A 26,361-nucleotide genomic window follows, 5' to 3' on the forward strand; every position below is an offset into this window, starting at 1 on the left:
TGGTGGTAGCTTTTTTTTCTTTTTAAATGTAGATTGTACTACAACAGTGGTCTAGGAACTTAAATTAATTTATTTTTTAATATTTTAAACTGAATAATAATAAAAGATGTGTCCAGATCAAATTCCCTGGGTCATGCTATAGAGGAAAGTAGGTGGATATTCCTGGAGACCCAGAGAGCAAATACTCTCTCTCTTCTGTATTGCATGTATCATGTCAAATTCAAGAAATAATGATATGATCTCTGCCAAGTATCCTTGAACAGATTATGAAACCTAGTGGATAGGTCTCATCCTTGATTAATTCTCCAGGCTTTTACAAGGGGATTCATCTGATCTGACTGGAGAAATCTGAAGGTGGGTGTTGGAAGAAGGGTTTGCCGGAGTCAAGAAGACGCTCAATATGAGTTATGCATCTTGCTCAACTTTATTAGTTTCTAACACTACTTATATAGAACCGATACACATGCATATTCGTAAAGCAGAAATATAATTGGTTAGTAGTCTCTAAACACGCGCGGTTCTCACACCCCTAATTATCATGACTAAAATAAGCATTCTATCCATGTAGCTAATTGTGTTGCTGTGCTTCAGCCTTGTAGTTTGTTATTCCCTATTTTCCCATACCGGTCCCTATCTTTCTTGGCCCTGCACCTGCTTTCCCAGCAGCTGTATCTTGTTACAGCCACGGCCTGTTGGCACAACATAATTACTTGGTCTCAGGATTCAAGAATAGCTCAAGGCTACCTTTCTTGTTAACTTCAGCACAGCAACTTCAGCACAATTCTGATTACAGGCTTATTTTAATACCAGGCCTGGACTGTGCAGATCTTCAGAGATTCTAAGGCCATGCTTCTGCAGCCATTCTTCTACAATTCCCCCTTTTTCTTTTGCACAAGTCAGGCCTGATTGGTTATGTTAAAAACTACTCTCTTTAAACAAGAAAAAACACAGCTAAAAACTAAAAGTATTACAATAATGATTATAACAAAGCGTATTCCTTCTGTCAATAACGTCTTTAACCAACCTGTTATGCCCAATTCTCTCAACCATTCATCAAAGGGATTATCGTCAGCAAGAATATGCTTCATGTTTCCCTGCAGTTGTGACAACTTCTTGTGGATAGGTATGGAATGATCAGAAAGGTTCACACAACACATCCCTTCAAAATCCTCACAACCGTGTCCATGTGCTAATAACAAAAAATCTACTGCAGCTCTATTTTGTAACGTAGCATGCCTAACACTATCTACGTCAAGCGATAACGAACTTAAAATCTGTGATGTAAGATTAAATTGCTTCTCTCCCCAACACGCTAACCTTTGTATATTCTTAGTGTTTAATGCAGTCATTGCTCCTGGCATAAATATGGAGGCTAAGACATTTGTTGTTACAGACTGCAGATCGACTCGGTCATTACATGTTTCATCAAAGGTGCGCAGTGCCCTCCGTGATCTATGAAATTGTGGAGTCATTTTCAATAAGTCTTTCATACGTGGAGCAAACAAAGTTAAACACCCTAAATAACATGGTCCACCAACAGGATTCAAAGGAATCCCTGGCCATGCTCTATCTCCACATATCAAAAAGACTCCCAGTGGCAACTGATAGCCCCCTGATACATTTACATGTAAGCCTCCAGCTTTCAGTTCACCCCAATTAGGTGAACCGGTTAAATTTTGAAACCTTGTATCAAACTCCCATTCACCTTGTCGTGCTAGCCACAGTCGCCACGGTTCACCAAACCAAATTACTCCAGTGCCATTTACAGGTTGAAGTGGTGGTACCGTGACCTCGCATTCTGGCATTCCCGTTGCAGTCACGTTAACGTATTTAACGGGCGTAATGCTACCTAATAGCTCTAACTCCTGCAATGGCAAATGATATAGTCGATTCAAATTCTCAATAACCGTCTTCTGCCACGCTGCATTACGCATAGAAGGCCAAACAAATTGCCCATTTGGACTCATACATGTACCATTCTGATTGGAAGTCAGATCCACTGCTTTAACATTCCAAAAACCATCAAAATTTGTTTCATTCTCTTGCAGGGGAATACCAATTAAACAAGTTCTAAAAAGGTTGTCTGCCTGTTGCAGACTTAAACAAAAGTCTGTTACCCCCTGATATTTGCCCATGTCACCCATATGTTTGTTCTAGGCAATATGTCAAAAATACTTTGGCCAATGGGTAAAAAATTCATCAAGACCGTAAACCAAGACCACCACTTAAACATGTTTAGTCCTACAATTTCCACCTTTTTTTTTTTTTTTCATTCCACCCCACAAATCTGTGCTTTCACAGATTCTGATGATGTATACTGTCTCCAATCAGCATGGTATTACACTAGCGGTATGTTTTCTCTTTCATGCCCGGTTACTAATCAAACACATACACTCTTTACACCATTTACATTTAAGCTTTGGCTTACAGAACCGTTTTACCCCACATAGCATACATCGGCACAATACCCACAGGTTATATCCCTTACAACACAGACAGTTTATTCCGTGTGCTCGCTCTGAGTCTTCTCTTCCGTCTTCTGATCTTGACATACAGGTCGCACAAACTTGCTAGGGACCCATATAGGTCCTTTATCTGTGGAGATACAAAAATAACTTCGACCGATAAATAACACCGGATTAGGTCCTTCCCATACACCTGAAGCCGTATTTTTATACAGAACATTCAAACCAGGAACTGTAGTTGTTTGGTTCCCTCGTGCTGTTTGGTGATGTACAACAACAGGTGGTCCCTCTCTATCCTCCGTAAGGGAGAGATAGTTTAAGGTAAACAACACCTTAGTCAACCGTTTAGTTACATCGATGTCCTGCGATACTTTCTGTCTCTGAAGATAATCCTTCAGGGTACGGTTTGCCCTTTCAACAACTGCTTTCAGTTCTAAGGTTTGAAGGTTGTCCCGTGGTTCACCGGTGATCACTTGTTTCTGCCACTGATTATCAGATTGCCAAACACAAGCAGCCTTCTTCATCTTTTGTCCTGCATCTGTAAACACCGTTGGCCCTTCAGCTGGTCTTTTTGAGCGTAACGGTCTCTCAATCCACTGATAATGTTCTAACATCTTCCAGAGAGGTCCTTTTGGCCGGTTGTTGTGTACAACATCTGTATAACCCATCAAGGCTTCCTGTATGGCTGTTGAATGTCTCAGAAGCCATTCATAATCATCACCATGGACTGGAATACTGATATCTGCCGGTTCAGTCCCATCAATTTCAAGAATCCTGTCTCTTCCTTTTCTCACCAAGGCCGCTACTGCTTCAGGATGACTTAAAATACGATGTCTGGGTTGCAATGGCAAAAACAACCACTCTAAAATGATCGCCGTATTTTCCCCCTTTTTCTTTTGCCATTGCAAAATATGGGCAAAAGGTGAAGTGGCAACATTACAAACCAAAAAAGATAACGGATGATTTACCATTCGGTGACCACACCAGCCAGTCTGAATCTTGCGGGATACAACTTTCAGGGCAGCCCGCTGTTCTGGTGAACAAGTTCGAGGACTGTTGGCTTCGGTGCCATACAACCAGGATCAGAATGGTTGCAAATCATCGTTAATGAGTCTCTTTGTGTGTCATCAGGGTGTAAGGGAATCGTGAAAAAGACAGAACAGTCTTTCAAGTCTATCACAACAATTTGCCAAATCTGAGGGATCATCATAAAAGGTGGAAGAGCAGGTTTCAACACTCCCATCGCTAAAATCTGATCATTAATCTTCCATAAATCATGTCCCAATTATGTGCATCAAGATTATTAATCAGTACTGGACAAGCTAACGAGCTGGTCAGCTGCCATTCTCCCTCCAAAATAGCATTATGAATAACACCAGACCAACACTGTAGAATTGGATCTTTTCTCGAGTTCAGCGTCGGTGGGGTAGTTGGGCTAACTGGAGGAATTACAGGTATTGAAGTAGTAGGCAGGTTCATTATAACTCGCTTTTCTGGTTTTCTTAATTTATCTATTACCTCCTGTAAGGATTTCTCTGTATTGTTATCACAAGGTTTCTCCCTGCCTTCTTCCTCAAACCCATCCGATGATGTTTCAGAATGAGGGGGAACTTTTGTTTTTTCCGCTGTCTTATCTAAAAGCTCCGGCACTGTCGAACACGCAGGGGCGGACATACCTTCATAGGACGAGTATGCCCAACTCCGAAAAGCGTAGCCAAGAGAGAAGGCTTAGGTGAATCACCCTTCTGCTCCACCGGCTTTTCTACCACATCTCTCCCCAACGCTTCTATGGCTGCCGCCGCTACTTTTTTTTTTTTTTTTCTTCGCTTTCATAATTTCCAGAGTGTTAACTATCGACCGCCACCCCAGAGGCAATTTCCCACTTCTCTCCATTCCGCAATACTAAACAATAACGCGGGCTCGGGGATCTTATTCTTTTTTCGTGCCCAGTGAACTAAGGTCTCCTCTTCTGTCTCTTTAACGCCCTCCCCTCTCTTAAGGAGGATGTCAGTTAACAGTTTAATTGCCGCGTCTAATTCCATCGCGGTCTTCTCAGAGCTCTCCCCTTTCACAGAAAGGATATCAGCGCGGAGAAGCCCTGCCGCGATTTACTCGTCGCAGCCTTCTGTAGTGCCCCCCCCCCCCCCCCCCCCGCCCCCTCACAGAGAGGAATTTAGCGTAGAGTCCTGCCGCGATTTACTCCACGCGGTCTTACCACCGGTGGGGGTGCGATCTGCAGCTCTACACCGAACTCTGGACTCCACTTTTCGCCAGCAGCTGGGGGGATCCGTGGCGGTGGGTGGGCGGGCGGGCGAGCGGGTGGAGCCACGGGGCACGGCACGCTGGCGGGGCGCGGGGAACTGTGCTGGTGTAAGAAGCAATCTGGCTAGCGAAGTACAGTCGCTGGGTGTCATGATTTCAGAGTCAAACAAATAAGTCAACAAGTGTTTGACTGGTTCAGATTGTAATCCATATGGTGTAACGGCTTGTCGTAGCTGCTGCATACATTTCCAATCAAAAGGTTTCCACACAGCGGCTGCTGAACCAGCAGGTAAAGCAGTAGTCCGCACCGGACAAGCAACAGCAGAAGCAGCCTGCCACTCTCCCTCCAATATAGCGTCTCTTATAACCCCAGACCGACGACTTTGGGGAGCGGCAGGGTGGAGGATAACACCTTCCTGGGTCAGGATCCGAAGATCACGACCGGCAGTAGGCAGATGGCATTCGTTCAATTGCTGCTGCAAGCGGTTTAGGGGCCGGTCGGAGGGCTTGGTTCGGAGATGGGGTATCTGGGCAGGTGCAGCTGGGGTGGGTTCATTTTCTTTATCAGACTCCGCGTTCTCATTCAGAGGCGCACTCGGACCCACCGTAGTACTCTCGTCCTCATCTAACGGGGGGGGGGGGGGGGGGGGGGGCGGCTCTCGGTAGCTTTCAGGGCGGCGCAGAGCACCCGTTGCAGTGGCAACCTCCGGAGATGGTGTCGGGTTTAACAGCTCGGTCGCAGATTTTTTAATGGGCACAATTATGCCTTTTGCAGACGGAGCGCCGAGACCAAACAATCGGGAAGACTGCGACTCGGCTTCCTGACCGAGGAGGTCTGAGGCAGCCATAGCCATTTTTTTTTTTCCACAACCAGGGATCGTAAATGGTTTATGACCTCCCGGCAGGCAATCCCCAAGTCCTTGGCTGATTTGCTGCCGCTAAGGATCGCATCGCAAAGGGAATCCCCGACCTCTCGCCACTCAGTCACACTAAACAGCAATTGCGGGTCTTTTAAGTGTCCGTTTTCAGCCGCCCACCTACAGAGCTCATGGAGCTTCTTAGTGCTCATGCTAGCCTCTCGCTTAGCAAGAATATCAGTTAATAGCATGAGTGCCGCTTCTCTTTCCATCATCGAGGAAAAAACGGTCTTACCGGTGCAGGTCCGCGCACGACGTCAATGCCGTCCTTACGGACGTCTTCCTGCTCGAACTCTTCACAGCGACTCTCAATTTTGCAAAGGCCACCGTCGCGATGCAAAGGCAGAGTTTTTCCAGCAATTACCAGCTTTCCCATCATTCGGGCACCAAATGTTGGAAGAAGGGTTCGCCGGAGTCAAGAAGACACTCAATATGAGTTATGCATCTTGCTCAACTTTATTAGTTTCTAACACTACTTATATAGAACCGATACACATGCATATTCGTAAAGCAGAAATATAATTGGTTAGTAGTCTCTAAACACGCGCGGTTCTCACACCCCTAATTATCATGACTAAAATAAGCATTCTATCCATGTAGCTAATTGTGTTGCTGTGCTTCAGCCTTGTAGTTTGTTATTCCCTATTTTCCCATACCGGTCCCTATCTTTCTTGGCCCTGCACCTGCTTTCCCAGCAGCTGTAGCTTGTTACAGCCACGGCCTGTTGGCACAACATAATTACTTGGTCTCAGGATTCAAGAATAGCTCAAGGCTACCTTTCTTGTTAACTTCAGCACAGCAACTTCAGTACAATTCTGATTACAGGCCTATTCTAATACCAGGCCTGGACTGTGCAGATCTTCAGAGATTCTAAGGCCATGCTTCTGCAGCCATTCTTCTACAGGTGGGAGTCTAAATCTGAGCTGAGTGTCTGTGCACTCTGTCATATCTACACAGAGAAATAGCACCCCTAGAAAATCATTCATCCCCTTCCTAAGGTAAGTGGGATGAATTTACCCTCTGACACTTTCCCCTGCACTGGTGCCTTGGGTGGGTTCAATCCTGCTCGCAGCATCACTCGCATGGGAACAGCGTTGGTTGCAACTGTGGTCAGTGCTTTAATACTTTTCATAAAGGCAAGCTCCTGCAAGATAAAGAAAAGCCAACAGCCCTGGTAGGGTCCTAATTTGAAAATAAATCCTCCCTGTGTGATGCAGCAAAGAATCCTGTGTCCTGAAATGTCAAAATCTACAGCTCGCGACCAAAGCCTTTTTTAAACAATTTGGAGATTTTTTAAAGACATTGAAAATAAAAGGGAAATGTGGTTGGTATGAAAAAAAGATGCCATCTGGATATATATTCTGAAAACTCTGAGATCTGTAAGTAACTGTGACATTAGAGTGAAAATCCTGGTCTCTTGTGCTCAAGAAAAGGTACCTTTTTTATTAGAATATAAAGTCTTCTGCCTTTACCTTGAATCCTGGTTGCAGAGAGCTGGTAGCTGGAGAATATTTGATTCCGTCAGTGGTGATATTCCTAAATATTTCTTCACTTACAAACATGCATGTGCCAGTAACCCTTTCCTCCCTGTTTTTTCTCCATTTATTTTTTTTCTCAGATGTGAGGAAACTGGACAATGACAAAGACAACTTTGAAAAGGGAGCAGAGTACAAGTTCACACTCGATGCTCCGAATTTGGGAAGGTTAAGGAAAATTAATATAGGGCATAATAACAAGGGTGGCTCTGCTGGCTGGTTCCTTGCAAAGGTTAGTTACTCCTGAAACATTTAACATAAGCATGTGGTGGGATCAAAATGTCTCACTTACCCTCTTGGTGGTCTGATGCCGAGAAATGCAAGGATGTTTGCTGGTGGTACAAGTACCTCATTACCAAGAAAGGCACAAATCAAGTTTTCACCTTTCCAGCAATATCTTCTCTAGGGTTTGCTTTTTTCTGCAGAGCATGGTGGGGCTGGTGGAGCGCTGGCAGCAGCCTGGTGTGCACCAGCGCAGTGCATCTCAACCAGGTGCAGCAGATTCACATTGGGTAGGTAGGAAATGAGGGACATTCTGGGTTAGGGTAAGTCGTTGAGTATCTCAGGCAAATGTGGAAGTGAGAAAATGTGGTTGTTAAAGACTTGAATTTGCCTGCTCTAATACTTCTGTCTCAGTGACTGCAGTTTCTTTGACAGATGAGGGGGAATGCTCCAAGCTGGAGCCTACAAGCCCCCTCTCACTCTGTTGACTTAACTCATTAACAAGATGGTAAAGATACCAGAGTCTGAGAAATATCTGTTGAGTCTGTTCACGCTGGAAATTTGCAAAGACTTACAGCTTGGCCAAATTTAAGTGATTTATCATTGGCACAGCAAGAGATACCTGCCACAAAGATCCCTTTCTTCCACTTTCCTCCTCATTTTAATCTCCTGCTCTAAAGTGTGAAGGTATTGCAGCTTTTAGGGAAATGGTTGAAGGAATATTTTAAAAGGTCAAATCGATGGCTCTTTCCTCTAATCCCATTTTCTTTTCTCTGCTGGTGTAGTTCAACCCAGCTGGCTTTAATCCACTGAAGATCTGACCCCAAACTTGTAAATCCTAGATAACAGGGTGGTTTGATGTATTAGAAATGCAAACATTAGCACATGCTCTCCCACCATCACCATATGCTGCACTAAGAGTTATGGTGTCGGTTGTCCATGGAAAATGCAGCAGATGAAAGAGAGGGATGTTGTGCCCCCTGTAATAAATGGTGTAGGGGGATGGAAACCTTGGAAAAGGAGCCACATTCTCACCTTACAGATGAAGTCTGCCTGCCATGATTTTTGATGGTTAGGTTGCTTAAGTCCCAAAGCCTGAAGTAGGGACTAGTTGCAGCCAACACACCCATCCTGTGTTCTGCTACAGGAATCGCAGAGATGTTTGTGATTAAGTAAAAGGAAGCTTCTGCTTTGCAAGTTCAACTGGAAGCTTGGAGGAATTAGCTGAAACATCCCGCTTATTGTCTACTGATGGTAGATGTTTTTCTGTAATTTACTGTAATACTTGGAGACTCCAGCAATTGTCACTCCTGGATGAACCTGCTAAGCATCATTGGAAATTCTTCTCATGTTTCTTGTGTTTTCAGCATGGCGTATACTCAGAGCTGGTTTTCCACCTCTAAAAATATATGAATAAACATATTAACAGGAACCCAAAGAGGATCAGCTGGTAGAAGGTAATCCGATAGAAGGTAATCCGAGTGTTGCTATTTCTCCTGAACCTCACATATTTTAGACTCTTAACATTCCACCACAGCACTGCTCTCTCATGCTGATAGTTCCAGCCCTAGCAGACACTGCTGTCTGTATCCACGGAGGTACAACAAGAATTGGCAATACCACAGGCAACAGCACAGTGTGGGATGAGTGACAGGAGGGGAGGCTTTGGTTCCCAAAGAATGGTTTCACAAATCTAGCAGGAAAGACAGCTTTCAGATTCTCCCTGTTTGCTGAGAAGGCAGAGAAAAGTGGCAAGGACTTTCTATCCCTAATAGTTTTGATTTTTTTTTCCTCTGAAACATAAGATGTACAGGTGAGTAGAGATTTTGATTTCTTCTTTTCTGGCTGAAAATCTTCAGTACCCTTCAATGCTTGTTTAAAATACTGCAGTAACTCTATGGCAAGCTTCGGGAACCCAGAATAAGATATTGGTAAGAAATGCCTCAGCAGGAGGTGCAATGAACTCCAAGCAGGTAACATTGGCTTAATCTAGTATTAAAGGGGAAGATTATTCCCTGGCTTGTTTCAGTTAAATATGTATCTAAATAGGTCCAAAAGCCAAATCCTTCCAAATTAGAAACTATTCCTACCACAGGGTTTCATGGCTGTCTCTGCAAGGATTCCATCCTGGAGAAGCTGAGCGGGATAACACAATATTACCAGGTCACACAAGCTGTTCTGATGGTCTTGATTTGTCCCAAAATTCCTTGGTATCATTTTATAACAAGGCTCTAAAACTGAGAGAGAAAGAAGACAGCCTGTTCCCAAAGCAGAACAAAGAGCTGCCGTTCAGCTGATGGAGAGGGGTAGCCAGCAAACAGGCTCTGGAGAGAAGGAAGACGGGCCAGCCAGCTGGTCTTGCTAGCAGAGACATCTGGTCTCGTACACTGCGAGAGATGCAGATTGAGTTCACTAGATAAAAGAGAAAAGAAAAAAGCCTGGCTTTTTACTCGCTGATTGTCTGATATTCTATCAGTACTAATTATGGAGTGGAGAGGCATCTGCTTGAGTACTGAATATATTAAATATCAGGTAAGGGTGTGCACATCAAGCTTCTGCTCTTCTGTCACCCCCTCGTATAACACCTTTGCTTTTTTTCTACATTATTTTGCAAAGCACCGTTTCTTTTCTCTTAGGTGATCATTGAAGACATCGTCAATAAATGCATGTACCAATTCCCAGTTGGATGCTGGTTTGCTTTAGATGAAGATGATGGAAAAATCCAGAGGGACATTCTGGTTGGGGGCACTGAAGCCACAGGTAAGGTCATGGGCTGAAACCATGGTGGGAAATGCAGAGATACAACGGCATAATTAGTGCTACTAGCCATATTTTCTTTAGAAGATTGAATGCCTTAGGCTTAGGGAGACCTGCAGTGGACCATCTGCTGGTGACAGGCTGCTTTGTATGAGGGTCCCTGATCTACTGTCACATTTCCCACCCCCTTATCTCACTGGGGAAGCTGTGCAGGACCTACACGCTGATCCATCACCTGGAGAAGGGGCTGACAGGCAGAAAATGAAAGGTCTGGCTTGTACTTCAGCAAGTCGCTCACCAGCTTTCGGAAGGTAGACGGCTGTCTCCACAGTCGTCACCAATGTGCCACACGGTAGTGCATATTGTACTTCAGGTTCTCGGCTGGGGAGCTGCGCATCCTTTTACAAATCACGAAAGGCAGTGCTGAGCCCTAAAACTGGCTTTTTTATTAACCAACATGGTTGGAGCAGAGACCACCAGCTTTTACGTCTCTGTTAAAAGAAACCTGGATGTAAAGCCAATAAAAGAATTTACCATGAGGCAGAAGATTATTTGGATAGTGTTCTGCCTGTATTTATTCATTAGCATAAAGGTAAACACTTTGTCTATGCACATAACAGCTGTTCTTCACTTCATTGCATGGTCTTCAACGTCTGCAGCCCTCATATTTCCCCCTGCATGTGCACGAGGAAAGCAGTCTGGGTGCAGAGTCCTGATTGCAGGATGTGTGTGTTGAGAAAAATCAGGGGAAGATGGGAAAGAAATCTGGAAAAAATTGCAACTCATTTACTAAAGGCTTCCCTTATTTTTTACCATTCGTGACTGTGCATTTTTCCCCTGCTCTCACGAGTTCTGTTGAAGATGATATATGTGCAGTAACACATGCTTGAATGCAGTTTTTAACATAAACTTCAAAGAGAGGATTGTTTAGAAGAGACAGAGTTCTGACGTTTCTACTTCATCCGAAGTCCCTATTGAAATTTCCAGGCGATTTAAGCAAAGGAATAACTTAGCTTGGGCCCCAACTGTTTTATACCTGCTCCCTAACACACTGTTATAGTTAGAGGTGTCTCTCTATTTGATACCATGGCGCAGGTCTAGGATATACCTGTCTGTGAGCCTTCTGAGAAGCAAGGTTTGTAGGAAGAAGTGTTATCTTTCTTAGACGACAGTTAGAGCTAGAAAAAAAACAACTTTTATGCATATAGACTTCTTTTCAGAAATATTTTTCTTTTTTCCAGATGGCCTAATACCTCTCCCAAGGCTTGTTTTGCTGAGATCTTTAGGCTCTCACAGTGACAGTGAAGGTCCTGCTGGCCTCAGCAGCATTATAGGCTCCTGACCCCAAGTTTCCAGAGTTTTGTGATGCTACAGATCATGCCCCCACTGTTTAAAGCCACCCTTCTCCATCCTCTCAGCATCCTCTGACAGGTTTGGTGCTCGGTACCTTTCAAACTCAAGCGACTTAATTGCCAATTCATTTTTTTTTTTGGTCTTTCTTCACTACATGGTGATAAAAACCCCATACTTTTTTCCATTGGGCCATGTGACAGGGAGTTTGTTGCCACAAACCTGTTTTTCTTGGACAGTCTGAAGGTAATGGCGTGTTTCTCAGAGGTATGTGTGGGACACAACCAAATGAAGCATTGCACCGTTGAAAGCAATGGGAACCATTGGAAAAGGACCAGTGGGAAACCAGTAGAGCTCAATGTAAATCCAATAAAAATTATTACACTCATTCTTTTTTCCTCCCTTCTTTTCTTCCTAACCAAATTCCTGATTCCTTCAGGTATTGTGTACAATGTCGCTGTAGTGACAGGAGATATCAGAGGAGCTGGCACAAACTCCAAGATCCACATAATCCTCCATGGCTCCAAAGGCTTAAAGAACAGTGGGAAGATTTTCTTGGAAGGAGGTGAATTTGAGTGTGCCAGAACAGATCTCTTTAACGTGGAGATAGCTGCTCTCCTCAGCCCTCTCAGCAGAGTCACCATTGGGCATGATAACTGTGGCGTCAGTTCTGGCTGGTTTTGTGAGAAGGTGAGACTAAGTTGTTCATAGGCAGCTGTCAGGCTGTTCCCTCTCCATAACCTGACCCCAACAAGAAAATACAGATTAATAAATAAATAAATAAATATTAAAAAAATCTGCTTTTATCTGGATGACAGTACCCTTGGTTTAACAAGTCAATACTATACATAATGCATGGTAGTAGCTGATTGCCTCAAAGGCACATTAGATGCATAAGTCAATCGCTCACTAATTGGGTTGATTGCCCCTTTGCAGTCACAAGGATAGAGATTATTGTTTGTTCAGTGCCAAAAGCACCTTCAGATGTTCGCCCAAGGGACCGGACAGAAATGCAGTCTTGGATTGTGCTGAGTGTTTCAAGGTTTTCATCTGTACTCAGACTTTGCTGAAGTTTTTAGATGCTGCTTTGGAGCTCAGAGAAAAAAAAAAAAAGTAGCTAACCACAGCTGTTACTGGGTGGTAGTGGAACAATAGGTGGTGTGAGATTGTGCACAGGATCAGCAGAAGGTAGTGGGAGGGTGGAGAGAGAGGCAGCTGCCTACCCTGAAGCTGGGAGGAAATGCAGTTTTCCTGGAAAGCAAAATCAGCTTGGGATGTTATCTGAAGGCTTTTTGTATCTTGTGTTTCCTACAAAACCCTACCGTGCACTGGTGTAGTACAGGGCACTTGCTGCACCCTGACATGATGGTGACTCCTGCAACCACGTTGCCGGTTCCCATTCCTTTCCCTTTGTGGAGTTTTCCCTCTTCTTGGCTGACCCATTTTGATGTACTTCTGGAAAAGTGGGAATAACAGGACAGATGGGTCCTAGCTATACTCCAATTTGGGAATTGTGCAACCAGTGCAGGTCATGTCGATCCAAAAAAACTGATTTTGAGAGCAGGACCAAGATCTCCAGCTCTGTCTTTGCTTCAGTTAGTTAAGTTTTCCATATCAAGGTCCTGCGGGCTGCCAATAATAGAATATTCATACTCAGCTTCCCAGTCTCTTTTCCTAGGTGGTGGTTTACTGCCCATTCACTGGTATCGAGCAAACTTTCCCGTGTAGGAAATAGCCGGATGAAGATGAAGGAGATGGTCTCATAGAGCGGGAGCTCTACAAAATGCTCTCCCTGCGCCAGAGAAGACTGAAAAGTAGGTACAAGTGCCCAGGAGCCCCCTGTGACCCTCCCAACATCCTGAGCATCACCCATGCAACACTGACATGGTCAACCCATGGTCAAGTAGAGGTGTTGCAGAATGGATGAAAGAGAACGGCCACGGTTCCATAGAAGGACTGTGTGATACAGCTTTTGACATAAGTCTGGAGTGAACCAAGCTAGGCCGCAGCGAGAAATTACCAGACTTGCTAGAAATGGAAAATTACCAGGCTTGCTAATAAGGGAAGAGAGATAAGGTCATGCTGACCTTGTGCCTAATGTTGTAAATAACTTTGAGGAATTCGCGTAGACAAGAGAGGAAAAAAAATATATGTAGTTAGCTATCCGCAGAAACCGCAAATAGGAGGACGTATGAAAGTGTAACCCTTTAGAGCTTAGCCAATCAGCAGATGATTTGTAGGCATAATTAACTGGAACTGTATATAAGACATAATCGCGCCGTAATAAATTGAAGCTTGCTCTATCACTCACATTGAGTCGGCTGCTTGCTTCCCCTCGCTCGTCATAGAGGCTCAAGGGAACTGAGGCCCACATGAGTTTCAGCTTTGAACATCCTGGTTTGAGGAGTTTAAAGTGAAACTTTAAAAATATTTTTAAGAATTGCACTCATATTCTTAAGGGAAGAAGTTGGACCTGGCAGCCTTCCCAGGATCACTGGGCTTAGGGTATCTCACCTTTGCAGACAAGCCAGGCTATGTTTCTCAGCACTATAGAAGCAAAGTTCTCCTACTCCAAATGGAAACGAAACCTAAATATAATACAAAGACAAACCTGGTGGAAAACAGGAAGAAAATCCAAATTCTCCCCACTAACTTCAACATTTTTACTCTTGGTCTTTGAGAAAAAGCAGCTCTCAGTCCTGCCCAGCTGCCAGTGGTGCCTCCTGAGGCACACGAGTGCTGCGTTTGAAGCCTCTTCTCTAGAGGGGGGCAATGGCACACGTCTGGGGGTGCTGCTGTGTGCTGTGCAGGGCAGCATACGGGCATGTTCATCCATCTAAACCCAGCTCCAGCATCCAGCCTTGCTGGCTGGTTTTGCAGCAAGCAAAAGGGATCGCTGCTGTCTCATCTGCACCAACGCGTATGTGTAAGCAGAATGTTTCAATTAGGATAATAGATACGGTTTAATCTGAATGCTTCGTGGGCTCCTGCTTAAACAGCAGGTCATTTAAATAAGCTTTATCTAAATGTTAGTCAGTGTTATAACCACACTGTGCCTCTGACTCAGTCCATTTAACTAAAGCATCTGCAACCTTTAACCCTCTATTATCAGCTCTGATTGTTATTGACAGGCTAATTCCCCTGCTGTCGAAGTGCAGGAGATAGACAGAGAGCATGAGCCTTGAGAAATCTGTGACCTTTAGCTGCCAGATTATAGAAGCGTAAGACTTGGAGTTAGAAAAGTCCTATGTCTTTTTTTATGTCATCTCGCCTATCTCCCTGTGCATGCAGGACCATCCCTTTCTGCAGAGCTGATCAAAGCTTGGTTCAACCTCACTTCGGGTATCCATGGTGAAATGGCTCCCTGCGTAGTGTTTGCAAGCTGTTCCCCCACCAGATTGCAGCTCAATGTGTAGCTTGTATTTATTCTCAGTTTTTCTTTATTCCCCACCCACCTCCCTCCCTAGCCTTATCTTGAATATTATCCTGAAAACTGTAGTGTTAGGTCTAGCCCTCCCTGGTGTTTGTGCCCTAGGGAATATTTGCTCTGGCTCTGAGAGAATTTCTAAGTTGCCAGGATCCCTTGATGTGAAGGGATAGGAAAGAGAGGAATGTGCCGAGCAAACCCTGGGAGGATGAGGATGGGTATTTGGGGAAATGCCTGGACTCCTCCGGCAGCTGCAGACCCAGCTCGCCCATGTTTCTCCCTGTGTGGTTTCTCCCTGACAGCCCTCTATCAGCATTTAATCCTGGTACAAGTTCCCTTTCCCCGCTTCCCGCATGCATCACTCCTCCTTTCCTTCAGCAAGAGGTCAGGGAGGCCAAACCAGACAGATGAGAGAAGTCTCTGGTGTCTGAGTCGCCCCTGCTCTTTTCCCCAGGGAGAGCATGCTGCCGCATCACATGCCACACGTCAACTTGCCTTAGGTTCATTTCTGCTCAGATGAAACTTGCTTTGCAGAAAGGAGTGGTCATGAACATTTTGCATATTACTAAAACTGGAGCAAAACTTTTTGTAAAAGAGAGTTCCCTCTTCCCCTTATTTTTGAGTAGCTGTTCCCTCGTTTTTTACAGTCAAATGTTGAGTAGATCAGTAAAGATCTAATTTATATGCATGTCATCATATTTTTATATTCCATTCTGGGCTCTGAAGGTCAAGCCGTGCTCATGCGGGCTCGGGAACACCGAAAGGGTTAGCAATTCTTTCATTAGGATTTGTTAATAATTCAGCTGATGTCTAAGTCAGGAAAGAAGCCTGTTCCCTCTCCTGTAGGTGCTGCAAGGCCTGCAGAAGTGAAGCATGTTGCTATCAATAGAGAATGCAGATGAGGGGCTCTTTAGAGGGAATAATTTCACCTTTAGATATGCAACCAGCCTCTGGTATGAAAACCAGGGTAAAGCTGCTGCAGGTAGACTGCTCTTACACTTAAACTGTGGGGTGAAGGCTTGGCTTAAGAAGTAAAAAAATTTCATAGCTTTGCCATTGGGCATATCACTTAGAGTAACACTAGTGCTAACTGAAGTTGGGTGGGATTTAGGCATTTAAATAATTTAAAAACAGCTGCAACAACTGGTGCCCTGTGTGAGTACCTTCAGATTATGAGACTGAATGTAATGAGCAGTGATGGCTGTGCTGGGGGATGTTTGAAACACTAATGGCAGTGACCCAATGTAGCGGAGACAGGCAGGGGTAGCCTGTGATCCAGATCATGTTGAGATAGGCGGGAAGAGCCTGGGGATCTGGATCAGACACTGGTAAAGGTGAGCTGTTGGATCAAAGAGAAGGAAGCCTGACTGCCGTGGAGTGAAGAGACTGAGGGCAATGAGCAATAGTGGCAGAGTACACAGCCAGATGTGGCAGCAGCCTGCAGCGGTGGCGGGTCCAGAGTGGGTCCGGCTAGACAGAGGTGATGGCTGTGCCGGGGGAAGGTGCGGGAGCAGCGCGGTGCTGCGGGCGGCTCCCGCCTTTGCTGCTGCTGCTCAGCCTGGTGGTATTCTTGCTGGTGTTTATGTGCTCGTTGAAGGTGTCTGCAGTTGAAGAAGAAATGGGCGACCACAAAGATGTTAAGAAGTTTTTCAGGACACAGGATGATTTATTAGTGCTGTATTCTAGATCTGCTGCTGCTGAGAGCTCACTCAGGTTACTGTCCAGTGTGACCCAAGAGGTGAAAGGACAAGGCACTATATGTTCATCAGAACCCTCCTCTGAAGAAATCAAAATCCCAGATGCTACGAAAGCAGATAAGAAGAAAGGTGATCAACCTGCAGAAGATGAAAAGCCCAAGATAAAAGTGAACAATGAATATGAGTATGAGTTCAGGGACAAGTTGTCCGAATTGTATGAAAAGTTTATTTGTAAACAGTTTGTGATGGTTGATAAAAACATGAGGTATGAAATGTTAAAAAGAAAAAAAAAAAGGGTATTTGTAGAGGACTCATAGAGGACTGTATGAAAATTTTATTTGTAAAAAGGTTGTAATGATTGTTAAAAACATTTAAAAAAAGGGAAGTGTAGTAGAATGAAGCTGGGTTAATTATCATTGATAATATACAGTTGTGGGTTGGCTTCAGGGGCTGCAGGTTGGCTGATGTAGATAAGGTGCAGCTGTGGCTGGTTCTGTTAAGTGGTTGAGAGCCAATGGTCAGAGAGCAGCTGAGGAAGAGAGAGGGAGAAGTAGAGAGAGAATGCATGCCCTGGATGAGGTGAGGAGATGGCAGCAGAGGGACTGTATGAAGATTATGCTGGCATGAGATGGTAAAAGACCTTGTTACAGCCGGCTAGTTTGGAGAGTGAAGCGATAAAAAAACTACTGAAAAATATCTTTATGTTGCTCTGAGCGTGTTTGTCCCACACGATGTAGCCTGGCTAGAGATAGCTGAATGGGCTCTGATCCAGCCAGTCCTGTAAAAGGTTTATCTGGGGTAATTGGTCCAGTCTCAGGAAGGCTGATTAGCTCAGGATGAAGTGATACACGGCTGTATCCATAATCCTCCTTGCTCCAGACTCAGATCATCTGGTGCAAGTTTTAGGTGCTACCTGGAGCTGCATTGCACTGTACACAAGCACCTGGAGACTCTTTCTCGCTGACAAAACAAAAGTTGACTATTTCCCTGGCTTTAAAATGGTCTTTGGAGCTAGACTTGTAGGTGTTGGAGAAGTATGCTGAAAGTACAGAGATGGAGTGCATATCTGGACTACCCTGTTAGTAATAGATAACACAGAAGAATATGGTTCACCTGGAAAGTGGTGATTTATGGATTTCTCATTTTAGTTTAGATGAAAACACAGAATTATACTTCTAGGCAATCTTGTTCCTGTATGTCACATAGCAGCTGATTACGTTTGTGCAGAAAAGGATAAATTGTCCTGGTCTTCTTTCACGCTATCCTGCTCTCTCTACCATAATAAGAATTATGTTTTTTTACCAGGATACTTTTAAACATTATTTTTTAAACAAAATGTCTTGAACCTTTCTCTGTAGAAAGCCCCTGGTCTCTGTGGGTCTGGACAAGTGACATTAAGAATGCAGGGACAGATGCCACCATCTATTTCCAGATATGTGGAGACAAGGGGAAGTCAGATGAGATGAAACTGGACAACAATTCAGACAACTTTGAAGCTGGACAGACTGACAAGTTCATGGTATGAATCTTCTTCAAGGGGTAAGCTTGGCTTGGTGGTGTTTTCCAGGGCATTAGCTTCAACTCTGCACAGAAAATCATCAGCATGAGATCTTCACCTCAGTAGATCCTTCTGAAGTGGAGGTGTAGTCATTCACTTTGGTGGTGATGCAAATGATTTACCCACCTATGGATACGGCTTGTCTTATCCAGACAGGACTTGGGCTGGTGCTCCTGTGTGCTCAAGTGGTGATGACTTCAAGTCATAGTGGTACCAAGTACCACATCTCCTCTGTGGCTCCTCAAGCAGATAGTCGCCCCCCCCATCCCCCCCAGGCACAGCCCCACTCATGTTCTAGACTGTTCTTCCCATTTGGACCATGCCTCTCTAAAGTTAATAATTTATCTATTTTTTCCCCAGTGCCTAAGCAGTCATTAGTTCTTTACAGGAGATTTAGCAGTGGTGTTTTCTCTCCTCAGTGATCTGGTCTTCAGCCTCCTTGGATGTGAGCCTCCATGAATGTTTAGGGCTGAGCTCAACAGCATGTTGAGTTTGGAGGTTAGGGAGGGCCTTCTTGTGTTTAGGAACAAATACATTTAAAAGTTAACTGGGGACTGGTCAGAGAAAAATTGAGAAAAAAAGGATTTTAATGGATGGCTATAGCCAAAGCATTTACTCACTTTGCAGCAGGAGCAGCCATAGGTGCCTTCTGGGCAGTGTGGCTGTGCTTGGCAGACCCTGTTCCAGAAAGAGCTGAAGCTTGAGAGCTGGCCTTAGTTCTTACTGGGAGGAGTGGTTACAAGCAGCTCTCATGATCAAAAGCATATGGATTCAACTTATATGCTCTCCTCTCCTGAAAAGAGAGGCGTCAAGCTACTTTTGCAGAGTTGGGTTTGTTACTTTTAAAGAACTTTTTTTTTTTCTTTATCTTTTGACTCTTCTCTGATTTGGCTCTTAAAAGATGTTCAGAGGTGTCCTTTGTCTGCATGCTTTGCTGACTTACAGAAATGGATAAAGCATTTTTTTTCCCCCTCTATAGATCGAGCTCCCTGATCTGGGCATATCTTATAAGCTTCGGATATGGCATGAGAAAAGAAATCCCTTTTCTGGCTGACATCTGAATAAGGTGAGGGGACAACAAGGGAAGGCAGAGCTGATAAGCCAGGCTGGTTACAGGGGTCTGCAGTGCCAGTCCTGGGTCGCTGTGTTCCCCAGCTGGCAGTGGCGTTTGATGTGCAGCGGCCAGAGGTGTCTCCCTTTGCAGATGGTGCTGGCTGAGGGGTGGAAATGAAAATCCTACACGAAAATGGGATGTGAAGCAAGCACATCATAGCACTGGCAAAAGTATGTCGTGAGAGAAGGGATTCATTGCATGTTTTCTGGAGGAAATTCCTTCTCCTTCCCCTCCCTCTCAGTTCAGCCCAGCTATATGTATAGGAAACGAGACCAATGGGAAATAGCAGCTCCCAACAACCCAGATCGATGGTGGAAATCACCTTTCCCCATCCTTCCAGCACCAGGCCACAGAGCTTGGATGATGTTCTCTGCACTTAAAACATACACGTTGCTTGCAGCCATAAAGAACTGTGATGATAAATCACAATTTACCGCTTAGAGATTTTTCTTGCATGCTTCTAACGTGCTTTGACAGGTCCTGCTCTCCTACATTATCAGGCAACTGCAAAAGCATGCGCAGCCTCTCCAGTGGAGAGAGTGTGGAATGGCTGGAAGACAACGGAAATATTATAAGCAATCCAGACCAAGTAACTTTGTTGTAATAGCAGGCCGAGCAGGCCAAAGCTGTAACAAGCTGCAGCTGTTGTGAAGGACATATGCAAGGCCAAGGGAGACAAAGAAACTGTGTACTGGCAGAGAGATAAGAGAGTTGGACTATTAAGGAACTGCACGTGGGAAAGAGATAAAGGAGTTGGACTGAAAAATAAGAAAATAGAATGTCAAAACAGAATGTAGGCGAGGAGCATGGATACCATGCTGTGACCAATCATAGTGCAGGAGAGTGAATAGACAAGCAGCTTTAGCCTATTAGCAATCTAGAAGCAATGTGTGTGCTTTGTGCTAGTGTATACATTGCTGTGTATCCCTTAATAAAGTGGCACTAACTTGATCATATTGGTCGTATAACTTGTGTCTGAACCTTCTGCGTCAGCAGGAGAGGGCATCAAGTACCGTTCTGTTCACCATATGGTGGGAGAAGGCATCTGGCTGCGGCTTTTATCAAAAAGAAAGTGTTGGTCAGACTTTGGGCCGCTGCAATCATCTCTACCAGTTTGTTCACAGATGAGCAAAAATGCTTAGACCTTCCATGGCTATGCATTTCCCTGGGGCATCCTCTTTTGCTGCATAGAAATTGTGTTCAGGGAAGACAAGAGGCATTTACTTTGGGCCAAACAGTCTAAGCAAACCTAGTGAAGATGCCTGAAATCAATCTGCCTGTGTACAGCCAGTCTGATGTTTTCTGGCTGCATCAGGCTCATGGCACATGAATCCTGTCGCTTGGGCATCCATTTTAGCATCTTGAAGCTTAGACGAAGCCTTAATGATGCTTTGGTCCAGCCCTCACACATTTCATGCCAGGCTTGTTCTCATGTCAGGGCAGGCTTCCATTTTCTATTACAGGAACAGAAGAACAGTCTTATTGGTCAGGCCAAAGGTCCATCTCACCCAGCACCCTCCCTCCTGTGCTGCATAAGTGCGTGATTAGAGAACAGTAAGGAAAGGGCAAGCATTTATGATACTTTCCCCTAACATTCTTCCTGTTTCTGACTATTTCCAGTTGGAGACTTATTTCCTGAATGGATCTACTAAACACAAAGCATTTAGTAGGTTTCCCTTCCATTTATTTGTTCAAAGGTTCCAGTTTCCCCTTGAACATTTAAACTTTTAGCAACCATAACAGCTTTTGACAAGGACTTCACAGGTTGGCTGTGTCCTTTGGTTCACTTTGAGCTTTGCTCTACGAGCATCATTTGATGTTCTGTATTTCTTGTGGCAGGAATAATGAATAGCTGACCCCCCTCTGCCTTCCCATGCCGCCTGTGATTTTGCAGACCTTTACCGTACCCTTCCTTCACCTGTTTTGCCAGCCGTCTGCAGAGCCCCAACTGTTTGCTTATTAGTCCTTTGGAAGCTCCTGCAGATCTTTGATCGTGCTTGCTGCCATTTTCTGAGTATCTCCTCCGTGTGGCATACCCTGATTCTGAGCTGCCAGAAGTGGTGGTGCAAATGCCATCCCCGATTTGCTCTGTGGATTTATACAGTGGCACGTGATGAGCAATTACTAAGAGCCAGGGTATCCATCAGAACTTTCACAACACCATGGAGCAATTGGAGAAAGGAGGAAGAAAAAGCCGTCAGCTATGACAGACTTTGCTCCATGCATCACTGTGGTGCACGAGTCAGGATGACAGTCTTGTTATTAATGTGTGTTATTCCTCTGCTGCTACATACTCTTGCTTCCCAGGCAAAAACCTGTCAGGAGCTTGTTGCTTTTTTGTCTTTAAGCCTCTGAACTCACGCAGTGTTTTAGTTTAATGAAGGTAACTCTGCTGAAAACGCTGATAAAAGAAAAATACTCATTCAACTGCGGCCACTGGCTAGATATAAATGAAGACGACAATGAGATCATGCGGGAGCTCCCTGCGGAGGGATCTCTAGTGACTGAAGTCATGCCAGGTGAGAACCACAGGCTCCATGCAGGGGCTCGCTTAGGACCTGAATAGAAAGAAACCCTCTTTGTGTAAGGGATGCACAGGCAGACCGATGCAATTCAATTAGCTTCTCTTTCTGGCACTTTCTCTCTGCAGTATTTTCTGTATGCATCATTAGCTGCATGAAGCCTCAGAAATCCCAGGCTCTTATTCTGAGCAGATTTCTCTGTGGTGAGAGGTGGGAGAGATCTGGCCACAGCACAATTGTTTCCAGAGCTATATTTTTCTTTCAAACTTGTTTTTTTTTTCCTAGTCTCCCTTAAAATGTGAACTGCCAGGTTTGAAGGGATGCTTATGGAGAGCAAGCTAAGCTGAAATGTAAACTGAAATGTAACAATCGTTTTTGGGCTTTAAAGTTTTTTTTTAAATTATATGCACATTTATGCAGCTATATGTATAAACGTATAGCAAGCTGCACAGAAGAGTTGTGCAAGAGCATAGGCACCTTTCAGTATGCGTGAGCAATTCAAATTATTTACTGAGTTAAATGTACTTGAACTGGAGATTTGATTAAGGAAAACTGCAGAACTTTGTGTTGGCTTCCTGAAGTGGTCACTTCTGTCTTGACCTGGTGTGACAAGAATTAAGTGTACTTGGAGAGGAAATTTTGGAGAGCAGAATATCTCAAGGTGGCCGTTGGGATTTCTCTTATTTCCACCAAAGCACCCAACTGGGCTCCACACTCTGCAGAGCATGACTCTCCTGTTTTCTGAAATTTCCGATGAACTCTGTGATCTGCATGCATCTGAGCAGTTCTGCAGAAGAGGAAGAGTAATTGTAATTGCAGATGTTATTAAAATGTAAATAAACCTGGTTTGGAAATGTATTTTTAATCAACTATGGCGAGGGCTGTTTGAGTTCAGATGCAGGTGCTTTCCCATCAGGAGCGGCTGTGCTGAGCAGAGGCCAGATGCAGCATCTGCGTGTTGGGCTTGCAGGTGGGTTTGGGGAGCATCGCTTCTCGTCCCTTCCTGATGCTGGAGAAAAAGGTCTTTCTCTTGAAGGCTGGTCTCTGGGTCGGTTCTTTGTTGTGAAATTTCTTCTGGAAATCCTTCACCCAGCGAGGTAGGAGGGCAGGGTGGAGGCAGGAAGGTGGCAGCTCAAAATCCTTCCAGCAAAATCTTAAAGAAAGATCTCAAAGGTGACATTGAAGCAAGATTCAATCCAACCTCCTGCACTATCAGGGTCCCAAGTAAATGGGGCCAGCTGGGCTTGTCCTTTCCCATAAAGCCAACATGAAGAACCTGTTCCTCAGGTCCCTGAGTGCTCGGCCGTTTTTTAACTTTTTTGTCTGTCTGCCATGCCCCTGGATGCTGAAAATGATGTTTTCCCCAAACACATTGTTGCAAGGCTGCCCATCATCAGGACCCTCTTGGGAAGGCAGGAGGGGGGTATAGGAGGACTGGGGCCCCATGGAGGCTATGCACCCCAATTCATGAGGTTTTACCTGAAGGGGACAGCATTTTTGTGTCCTTCTTTGGAAGGGTTTTATGGGTTTTCTTAACAATTCAGGCCTTCCTATTTTGGAATTTTTTCTTTTCCTAGTGATAACATGGAAGTGTAAAAGCCTATACATCAGAAGTATCAGCTGGAAGCATGAATGCTTCAACTTAATTGCAAGTCCATGGAAAATGCAGTAAATTTAAATGGCAATTAATTGTGTTGCTGAAATTGCTTTATTAATTTATGTCTCCACAGTGATGAAGTACCGGGTGATGGTTTACACTGGGATGGTAAGTGGGAGTGGCACGGATGCCAACGTCTTCGTCTGCCTCATCGGTGAGCAGGAGACCGTGTTCTCTACAACTGCATCAACACTGCCAATAAATTTGAAAAAGGCAATGTAAGTTCACACAGCTGCTCCTTAAGATGGGTTTTAAAGTGTGTGGTGGTTTGTATATATATATATATATATATATATAAAAAAAATTTTTAGATGTGTATTTGTAAACTTGGTTTATTTCCTTGCCAGTTTGGGCTAGGGCAGTATGGAGAAATAGATCACATCCACAGAGTATCATAGCAGGTTGCAGCTGGAGGGAGGCTTATGTCAGGGACAGTGTGCCTGTTTGACATTGTTGTGTATTCATAACAGAGGCTCCTGGTTTGCTTCCCAGCTAAGGACTGGGAAATTGCATCTTCAGGCTGGGGAAAAAGTCCGTCTTCCAAGAACAAGAAGGAGCCTTTCGTCCTCTATATAATATGGCAAAAATCTGGATCCTTGGGCAAAGGAAGAAAAAGCATCTTATTTAATGTGAAAATCAGAACTGAAAGCCTAAAGTGTTTTTCTTTATATTTTTTCATTTATATTTCCTCCTGTCTTCCCTCAACCACGCTGCACTCAATTCTTGTGTCTTCTTTTCAATCTGGTTTTCAACATGTTTTTGTATGCCCATGTCCTGAGCGGAGGGGGGTGGAAATGGACTGAACTGGAGACAGAGCCTGTTCCCTGGGAAGCTGGAGATAATGAAGAGGTCAAACTGCAGTTAAAGCCCTCGCAGCATTAACAAGCAAATAGTGTGCTGATCTGATCTGTGGGGTCAACCTACTTAATATGTATTCAATTATGAGGCATGTTTTGGAACTCTAGGGTCCAGCTTCGACTGGTAAAATGTAATCAGTATCTCCTGGAGGAGATTTTGAGAATCTGATCACAGAACTCTGCAGACTTCCCATCTTTTGTGTCATTATTTGATTGGAGATTTGGAATGGAAAGAAAATGAGGATAAAAAGAGGTTGCGTTTTCAAAATCGACTATTGAATTAAGCTTCTCAAATATATATTAACATGTTGGAATTGCCTTTGAGAGTCCAAAATTTCCAGTTCTTCACTGAAATAATTGAGTTTTTTAGACTTTGAAAAAAACTTTCATCAAGGTTTTCTTATGCCCATAAGACCTGTCTGTGGAAACATGTGGTGTTTACATAGTGTAAAAGTTGGTTCTGCTTCTAAATGATCTCAAGGTTTTCAGACATAGACATTGAAAACATCACATTTTTACCTATGCGCTTGCATTATAGATTTTTTTTTAATTATTTTTAAAAGGTAGGTACAAGCTCTAAAGGACAGCATTTTGTCAAAATGGTAACAAAATGATTCATGTTTTGGTGGTGGTTTGAAGACTGATTCAATGGTGTTCCAAAGAAAGAAGATACAAATATTTTAAACACAGATGATGACTATTTTATTTTTACTGCCAAAAATGAGTTATATGTTAATTTGCACGAAGGGGGAAAAAAAAGGGAAAAAGAATTTTGGAAATAAATTGATGTGATTAATAGTGTCCAAGTGATATAAACCAAACTGGAAGCTATTACAGGAAAACTGCTCTCTTGGCATGAGGAGCTGAAAGCTGGTGAATGAATTGGAAGCTGTTTAAGGATTGATCCTGACAAACTTAGAGCTCTTATATTTCAGAGACTGAATGAGTATATCTACACTGATAGACTCAGGTACCCTGTTAAAAAGAAATGTAGCTAAGTCAGTGCAGTCTTTAATCTATGGCCACTTAAACCGACTGTACCTTGATTACCAATTTAAATTGAAAAGTTTGCTTGCAGATGCAAACTAACAGCCTGTACAGAAGGTAAAATTTAAAGATGCCTCTAAATTAGGTGTTTTCCTTGCTGTAGTTCCAGTTAGTTAGCTACTCATTAATTTATATCAGTTGTTAATCAGTTAAGATGAACATCAGGACTAATGAATTAGACTTCATTGACTTAGACTGGCTCAGTGAGGGTTTGATACCTGAAGTCCCCAGTTCAGCAGTTTTGAGTATGTAAGTAGCACTTGATCATGTATGTAAGCCCATCATTTTAAAACAGTGGTAATATGTTTAGCTGCCTTTATTTTAAAAGTCAGTTTGGAGTCATGAATACTGGAAAAATTATGGTTGTTCTAATACATTTGAATAGATAATTAAATATTGCCTTGCCACTACACTTTCTGGGAGTTAGCTGGATATGTGTTACCACCGTACGTGCTTCATGGGCTTCTGGGAGCTGAAGAATGAATGAATTGCAGTGTTCGGTTAGCTTCCTCTTACCTAGCCAGGCATGTCAGCCAGCTAGTAACCACAGCAGTCGTGCCTGTTTGCAGGGCTATATGCTTCAGATACGCTGTGTGTTTACCCACAGTATTTACCAGGTACGTGTGCATCTGTACGTGTGCCATAGGTACTTGTCTGGCCTGGTTCCCAGGGGAGTGACTCGCTCTTTTAATGCATCTCTCTTCCTTCAGCCATGGAGAACTGCTGCTCCCAGCACGTGCTGGGGTAACAGAGTGATGGTCTTCAGGGGACATCACTTGGGCTAATCTGTTGGTTGATGATTGGAGCCCTTTTCCAGGGGAGGGGAAAAGAAAAAAAAATATAAAAAGACATAAAATTCATGTTTTCTGTAGGGTATTAAGGGTATCTAGCCGGTTCACACCAACCTCTGAACACGGCTCATGGAGCAGCTGGAAATACCCCTGTGCAGCCATGCTCAGTGTTCGCATGCCAGG

The 26,361-nt window shown here is 44.0% G+C and overlaps 1 protein-coding gene across 1 annotated transcript in view; it reads left to right on the forward strand.

Moving 5' to 3' along the window:
* The window catches only part of LOXHD1 (lipoxygenase homology PLAT domains 1), a 148,139-nt gene that overhangs the window by 14,493 nt on the left and 107,285 nt on the right, over positions 1–26,361 (forward strand). The window contains 9 exon segments of the mRNA XM_056323194.1: positions 7,263–7,411; positions 10,038–10,161; positions 11,948–12,198; positions 13,187–13,322; positions 17,991–18,151; positions 19,170–19,256; positions 21,688–21,823; positions 23,557–23,640; positions 23,643–23,701. Of these exon segments, the coding sequence (XP_056179169.1) occupies positions 7,263–7,411; positions 10,038–10,161; positions 11,948–12,198; positions 13,187–13,322; positions 17,991–18,151; positions 19,170–19,256; positions 21,688–21,823; positions 23,557–23,640; positions 23,643–23,701 (1,187 nt within the window).

The sequence above is a fragment of the Falco biarmicus genome, chromosome W (assembly GCF_023638135.1).
Source record: "Falco biarmicus isolate bFalBia1 chromosome W, bFalBia1.pri, whole genome shotgun sequence".
Classification (NCBI taxonomy): Eukaryota; Metazoa; Chordata; class Aves; order Falconiformes; family Falconidae; genus Falco; species Falco biarmicus.